Consider the following 7989-nt stretch of genomic DNA (forward strand, 5'->3'; position numbering starts at 1 on the left):
GTACTTAACAGACACCATGAGTATAAAGCCAAACGGTCCCCAGGGCTCCACCAAAAGCCTCTAGGGCCAAAGAGCAGCCTCAAGAGGCTACAAGGTCCTGGTGACCTGGCCCCTCTGCAGCCCCTCTGCCAGGCCTTCCCTTGAACCACAAGCCCACCTGGGACACCCGACCCCCAACTGCTCAGGCTCTGCTCTCCACCCCGCCGATCACCCTGTCCCAGCCGCTTCCTAGAACCAATTTCGTTCCTTCTTCCTACTGCTTTCTCACACCTGACACTATGTAACACATTCCATTTGGACATCTGTTTACTGCTTCTCCCACCAGCACCCAGAACAGCACGGGACACGTAGTGGGCAATCAAAATGCGTAATGATCAAGTCCACAGATGAGGACCACAAAATCCTAAGCGAAAAGCATCTCCTAATATGGAAACACATTTACAGACCATTTAACGTGCCAGCAGCAATGCCATGTATCGCCTACAAACACACACACTTGTAGAGAAAGTAAAGGAGATGAACAGGAAGTACAGACGCTAAATTCATGGTGGTGGTTGCCTCTGGAGAGTAGGAACTGCAGTCGGGGTAGAAGGTCAACAGAACTTCTCACGGTATCTGTGAGGTTTTATTCTGTACAAGGTCTGGAGTCATATGTGCTTTTTTAAAAGCTAGCCTGTATTAATTACGGATAGTGTTTGTTCTGTTACTCTTTCTACTTTTCTTTGTTTTTGAATTTTTTCCTAAAAAAGAATATCCAATTTCAGGACTTGTTATATAGCGACATTAACCAGGACCGTGTGGTGCTAATGGAGGAATGGATTCAAAGATCCCAATGCAAAACAATAGAAAGTCCGAAAAACTGCCACACAAATGTGCCAAGTGAGCTTTAGTAATAGTCCAAAATCAACTCGGTGGAGGCATTTGCAATGACCAGTGGGGGGGGGGGGGAGAAGTCTGACATAAACTTTAGCCTTTATAAACTGACATTAACTCAGAAGATACAAATGTAAAAGTAGGAAACTCCTATAAAAACGTAGGAGAAACACCCTCATGACCTGGAGCTGGGCATGAGGGTTCCCACATGTGACCGCAAAAGCAGAAGCTGCACAAAGAAAGCTGGTACTGTGACCTCATCAATTGAAAACCGTAGGTCTGCAAAAGACTCTGTTCAAGATGAAAACACAAGCTGCTAACAGAAAACTCTTGTAAACCACTTGTCTGATGGAGACCTTCGCTCCAGAATAAAGGACTCTCAAAACTCAGGGGAAAGAGAACACAGTTATACGACAGGCAAACAACACAGAGAGAAATTCCGTGTGCAAGGGTGCACGGTCAGCCCCTAGAGAAGTGCGGACGGAAGCCACAGTAAGGAATCACTACACACCTGCTACAACGAGCAAATAAAAACGCGGCACAAAATGCTGACACTGGGCCACTCCTGGTTAAGTACTCAGCTGTGGGGGCACCTGGGGGGCTCAGCACTCCCTGCACACCCTAACGAACGGTGCTCAGCATGTCTGGGCCTGTGTCGTGAAGGACGTGTAGATGCTACTTGGTTTTTTAAAATTCCTTTTTCAGGGGCCCCTGGGTGGCCCAGTGGTTGAGCTCAGGGCGTGATCCCAGGTCCCGCGATCGAGTCCTGCGTCGGGCTCCCCACGTGGAGCCTGCTTCTCCCTCTGCCTGTGTCTCTGCCTCTCTCTCTCAGGAATAAATAAAATCTTAAAAAAAAAAAAAAAAAAAAAAAACTCAGCTGTGTGGTTGCAGACTCCACGTGTTGAGCCCTCACTCCCAGGGTGACTGTATCAGCATATGGTGTGTTGAGGAAAAATTAAAGAGATAAAATCATATAGTAGGGCCTGGGTCTCTCTGCAGCCATGCACACAGAGAAGGTGCCGCCGCCTGCCGGCCAAGGGAGAGGCCACACCAGAAACCAACGCTGCGGGCACCTGGCTCTGGGACGAGGGGCCTCCAGAACTGAAAAAATAAATTCCTGTTGTTTATGGCCCAGTCTGCGGCATCGTTACGTCTGTGGTCTGAGCTACGACACTCATCCCCTGCTTGTGAGACATGTGGGTGGCACAGCCACTCTGGAAAACAGGCTGGCAGTTTCCTAACAGAAAACACACAACTCGGCTCCTGCACTCCTGGACACTTACCCCAGAAAAATAAATACATTCACACAAAAACCTGCACACAAGTGTTCACAACAACTTTACCTCTAATAGTCAAAACATCTGGATGTCCCACTGGATATCCACAAAACCCAGATGTCCTTCACTGGGTAAATGATTAAATAAACTGGGGTCCAGCCACACCATGGAATAATCACCATTAAAAATGAACACATTATGGACACAACCACCTGGATGGTCTCCAGAGAGTAATACTGAAAAAAGCCAATTCCAAAAGGATACCACAAATGTCAAAACTGTAGAGAGAGCTCGTATCAGTGGTTCCCAGGGTTAAGAACTCAAGTGTGGCTGTGAAGGGACACGAGGGTCCTTGTGGAGATGGAGGCTTCTGCATCTCCACTACATCAATGTCAAGGTGCTGGTAGAGACACTGACTCTAGTTTTTCAACAAGTTACACTAGGGAAACAGGCAAAGTATACTGGTGTCATTTTTTTTAATGATTTTTTTTAAATTTTATTTATTTATGATAGTCACAGAGAGAGAGAGAGAGAGAGAGAGAGAGAGAGAGGCAGAGACACAGGCAGAGGGAGAAGCAGACTCCATGCACCGGGAGCCCGACGTGGGATTCGATCCCGGGTCTCCAGGGTCGCGCCCCGGGCCAAAGGCAGGCGCCAAACCGCTGCGCCACCCAGGGATCCCTACTGGTGTCATTTTTTAAAACTACAAGTAAATACATCCACAATTATGTCAAAATTGAAAGTTCGAATAAAAGTAGCAACACTGCTGGGGCCCCTGGCTGGCTCAGCAGGTAAAGCACAGAGGTAAAGCATCTGCCTTCGGCTCACATCATGATCCCGGGGTCCTGCTCAGTGGGGAGCCTGCTCCTCCCTCTGCCCCTCCTCCTGCTTGCGCTCTTTCTCTCAAATAAAAATACCTATCTTTAAAAAAAAATAGTGATTCTGCTGCATGCAACACATCAAGAAGTGACAGGGCAGGCACTGCTAACACGCAGCCGGATGCCGTCACTTTACCGTACACATTCTGCAATCTGGAGATAGGCACCGAAACTTCAGCAGCCCAGACCGGGCCCCTGCCTCCCAAGGCAGCCCGGCCGGGGAGAAGCGACCCCGTCTATGGCTTACTTCCTCCTCCTCACACGCGTGCATGGGTGTATATATCTCATACATGACTCATATCTGCAATAAAAAAAACTCCCACAACTCCTGCTCAATTCAAAATGGAAAAGACTCTAATGGGCATTTCAGGCACAAAACAAAACATACAACTGGTTAATAAGCAGAAAAAGTGCTCCACATGGTATCATCAGGTGCATGCAAATCCCACACCAGAGAGACCCCGCGGCACACACACAAGAACAAGTCTAACCAAAGTGACAGTACTAATGGGTGGCCGCCGAGGTCAGGAACTCCCACGCTGCTGTGGGGAACGTTCACCAGGGCCGCCCTGGTGGTGGTTGGGCGGGAGGGGGCTTGTCTGCTCTGTGTTCTGTGAGACCCACCTCCATCCTATACCCAAAAATTCCACTCCTGGGTTTCTACCTGAGAGAACACCCATGGCCACAAAAAAAATCCTGTGAAAGAGTGTTCTTGGCGGATTTATTCATCACAGCCCAAAGCGGAAACACCCAAATGTCCATCAGCAGGAGAGCGGATGAATAAGCCACGACCAGAGTGGGAACTTCAGAACCAGAGACAGCACTCGGGGTGTGACGTCACGTGCACCTTGCTCTGGGAGAGGGGGGCTCAGAGCTGGTGGCTGTCGGTGGGTGGCTGGCGGAGGCGGGGAAGGCGGCTGGGGGCCGCGAGAGGCTTCCTGGGTCACTCAACTGTTCTGTATCTCGACAGGTGGTTGGCCACATGGGTGTAAGCCCTTGTCGAAGCATCTAAATTCTGTACATTTTACTGTATGTCAATAACTCGATTTAAATTGTTTTTTATTAAGTATAGGTACAGGACATCCATGGACAATTCTAGAAGAGGGGTCTGAAAAAGCTAACAAGCACTGGAAAACGCTCAAGCTCACGAGTCAGAGAAACGCAAATCAACACAAGCCCTCACAAGCCCTCACAGTTCTTGCCCGTTGCAAGGAGCAGGGTATGGAGACACAGGGGTCTGGAAGGCCTCCACGTAGGGTCATGGACTCGGGGGACAGGGGGAAAGTGAGCACCAGGAAATGTGGTGCAGCAGCACAGCACCGGGAGCATCCGGGAGATCTTACGGCGTGCTATCAATCAACACTGTTTCTAAGGAACAGACACCCTGTTACCTACATCTCCTATCCTCATGTGAGTGCCACAGATCTTTCAGGGATCCGGGCCCATGTGGACAGACGGATGGCAGGAGTCCACAGAGAGAATGGGCCAGGCCAAGGGAACAGCGAGCAGCCTTTCTTTCCTGTGTCCCTTGAACAGTACCTGCGCCAACCCCCACCCCCGCCGTGGCCTCCCCACAGGGCGACCTCCTCCCACAATAACCGCCCCCCATGGTGGCCTCCCCCACGGTGGCCTCCCCCATGATGTCCTGCTCCAAGCACCTGCATACTGACACACAGAAGCTGGAGAAGTTACATGTGCCTGATACTGCTGCCAACTGAGGCACAGACCAAGAAGGAGTGGTATAGCCTTGGTGCTCAGCTCCCATCCTGGCTCCCGGGCAACACTCACTTCTGGAAGCTCCACCAACAGGTGCACTGCCACTTGCTTCTTTCACCATGACATCCTCAGGACACACTCTACCGGGGGACCTGCACCACCACGTGGGTGACACAAGACACGCCCCAGCAGTCCCAACTCCACCGCTCTGGCCAGCTATTGATGGCCCTTCCGTCAGCCACTGTCAGGATCACAGACCACGGGACGCACCAGGGACTGCGCCCGCCAAACAGTCAGAACTCCACCAATGTTGTGCTGGTTATCATCGGTATTTCGTACTAGGCGTCAGGCATGATGGGTAAGAGGCTGATATTCAGGTGACCAAGGTGCAAACGTAGAGGGCGCGGTTAGGAGAGCTAAGGGAGGGCAATTAGACACAAGACTGAACCACCGCTGTGAATACCAGAACCAGCTGTTGTCCACGATGCAAGCCCCCCCCAGCAAAGACCTTGGTTATCTGTGCTCTGGGGTGTCTGGAGACAAGATCCTCCCTGGGTGAGAGCAGTCACAGTAGTCCAGAGGAAGGATACTCAGAACAAGACCACCAAGCCACAGGGCTGAGAGCTCAGGCCCACTTCCTGTGTGAAAAGAACCGTGTGCTATTTGCTACCCTATCAGTGAGCGACAACTGCCCCACTGTCTTTTTAAATCAACTTTAAAAACGTACTACACTAAAACAATAAAAAATAAATAAATAAATAAATAAATAAATAAATAAATAAATAAATAAATAAAAACGTGCTACACTGTGTATCCCTATAGAGGATGTCCTGACAACCTATGATCCTGTTCCCTCACACCAATCTCAGTGGTTCCTGAAACCTCCAGCCCAGAGTCCTACCGCACAACTCTGCGACTGCCCGTCAACACCAGATGGCCCCTGTGCCCTCTCCAAGGCCAGCACGACAAAGAGAAGCGGTCTCTCTGAAAGCAGAGACCAGGACGCAGAGGGGTGGAGGGCAAGGCAGCAGCTGGCCCGGAGTTAGCGTGCAGTCTGCCGTCCCTGGCCCCAGAGAGAACACCAAGGACCCACGTAAGGTTCATCAGAGGCCACTGACACCACACATGGCCCACGGCGTTCCAGCACACACACACAACTCGTTACCCGGCAATCACAGGACAGCCCTGAGGACTTGTTCCACCTTCTGAAGAGCTGCCCACACGCCACCTCATCCACACTGCTAGCAGGGTGGCCAGAGTCAAACAATCACTAGCGAGGTGGACTCCTGTCATGTGGCGGAACCCTCGTCTTGGCAGACCGATCTCCTGTCATCTGGATGGTAGGAAGCAAGCAAGAGCGCACAAGATCCAAAACAAGGAAACATTAAGAACGTACCCTAGGATCTGCTTAGACTGAGCATCTCTGACATTGGAATTACTTCCAAAAAACTTGGTCTTCCTTTTAAAGGAGAGCTTAAAACCAATTTTCAAAGGATTGGGAAGCTTTCAGGATCCCACAACCCATTTCATGCTACCGATGAAAAACAATGCTTTTCCCCCTAAACCATCTGAAAGCAGAATCCGGCCCACCATAAACTCATCTGGGGGCAACACGTGACATGAACTGAGGCGGGTGGGGCTCTTTAAAGGCCTAATCACCCTACAGTAAAGACACTCCACTCGCTCCCTGAATCGGGGGCGAGTGATTTATCTGGTCATGAAACACCTTCCCAACTCCCGGAGGAACACCCCGGGGTATGCAGGTCGTTGCACTCTTGATCTTTCTGAAACCTGAAGAATCCTGAAGTCGTCAACGTCTTCTCCCAAGGGTCTTGGGTTCGGAGCCTTCCCCGCCGCCGCCGCCGCCGCCGTTGCAGGAGACAGCACGCGCTCCTACGGCCTAGGCTGCGGGGCTGCTGTTTTCCCTGAAAGGCTTCCCGCGGGTTTCTGACCATCGCAGTTCAGCAAGAGGCCTCGCGAGCCTGAAAGGCCACGAGGCTCCGGCTCCGTCTGTAAAGAGGAAAGCTCCGGCCCTAATCACGCCGCCCGTGTTCCTATCTCCCGGCCTGCCCAGAAGGCAAAGGGAGTGCGTTCTAGTGCACAACCGCGTGGGCCGCTCCCATTTCCTCGTTCCTCTTCCTGGTGAGCCTCCCGCTCCGCACGGCCCTGCACGGCCCTGCACGGCCCTCCCGCCCTCCCGCCCTCCCGCCCGAGGCGGGCATCCTCCCTCCCGTCACTGGGGCGTGCGTCTAACCGCACGTTCCCGAGGGCAAAATCCACCCACCGTCCGCCGTGAATCTCTCACTGAAAACCCGGCACAGGTGTTGGCTGGTGTCGGAGCACAGGCCCCCGCGGGGCCGACACCGTCCGGGCGTCGCCGGCCCCCGCCTCTGCTTACCGGATCGCACCCAAACCTGTGCCCTTCCCCCCGGCTTGGGGGAAACACGCAAGGGAACGCGGCAGCCCGAACACCCCGCGGGCCTCCGGGGCGCGGCCGCCGGGACGCTCGCCGGCTGATCCCGGCTCCGGCGGGGCGGCGGCGTCCAGCCCCGGGCACCGCGAGCCAGGCGGGCGCCCCCGCACAACGCAAGGGAATCCGAGGGGGCCGGCGGCGGCGCCAGGAGCGGGGCCGCGGGGCAGCGGGGGCGCCAGGAGCCGGGCCGGCGCCACCCCGGGGCTCCCGGACGCCGCCGCGGACGTGCACTGGGCGGCGGGCGGGGGAGGCCGCGGGCCCGGCCCTGCCCCGCCCCCCCCCCGCCCACCTCCCCGGAGCGCGGGACCCCCCGCCCCGCCCCCCCGCCCGCGCCTCACCCTCCGCCAGGACCCGCCGCACCCGCAGCCGCAGCTCGCCCAGCTCCACCGTCTGCCCCACGAAGTCGCTCTGGTCGCGGCCGGCGGCGCCGCCCAGGGAGCCCGGGCCCGCCAGGAAGTCCAGCGCAGACTGCAGCAGCGACATGGCTGCGGCCCCGCGGCGGGCGCCCGAGCGGGGAGCCCGGGGCCAGCTGCGTCCCGGCGCGCTCAGCAACCGCCGGCCCGGAGCCGCACCATCTTCCGCCCCGACGCCCTGACGTAGGCCCGCGGGGGCGCGGCGCAGCCCGGAAGAGCGCCGGCGCCGTACTTCCGCCGCGCCGGGCCGGTGCGCGTGCGCGTGCGCGTGCGCGTGCGCGGAGCCGGGGCCGCCCAGCGCGCCTGCGCCGGGAGGCTGCGCGTGCGCGGCGCCGGGGCCGCCGACTGCGCCTGCGCGG

General features: G+C 55.2%; 1 protein-coding gene across 6 annotated transcripts in view; it reads right to left on the reverse strand.

Annotated features, from left to right (window-relative positions):
- GAK (cyclin G associated kinase) overlaps positions 1-7818 on the reverse strand; it is a 65258-nt gene extending 57440 nt beyond the window's left edge. Inside the window, exons 1-2 of one of the 6 annotated variants that reach the window (XM_055326055.1) lie at positions 5253-5487; positions 4817-5160 (exon numbers count right to left, since the gene is read on the reverse strand). In XM_055326055.1, coding sequence (XP_055182030.1) covers positions 4817-4865 — 49 coding nt within the window. In that variant the 5' untranslated portion in view covers positions 4866-5160; positions 5253-5487. The other 5 variants (XM_055326053.1, XM_055326058.1, XM_055326060.1 and 2 more) reach the window with 5 other exon arrangements.
- Positions 7819-7989: the final 171 nt, after the last annotated feature.

Source organism: Nyctereutes procyonoides, unplaced genomic scaffold, assembly GCF_905146905.1.
Source record: "Nyctereutes procyonoides isolate TBG_1078 unplaced genomic scaffold, NYPRO_anot_genome, whole genome shotgun sequence".
NCBI classification, from domain to species: Eukaryota; Metazoa; Chordata; class Mammalia; order Carnivora; family Canidae; genus Nyctereutes; species Nyctereutes procyonoides.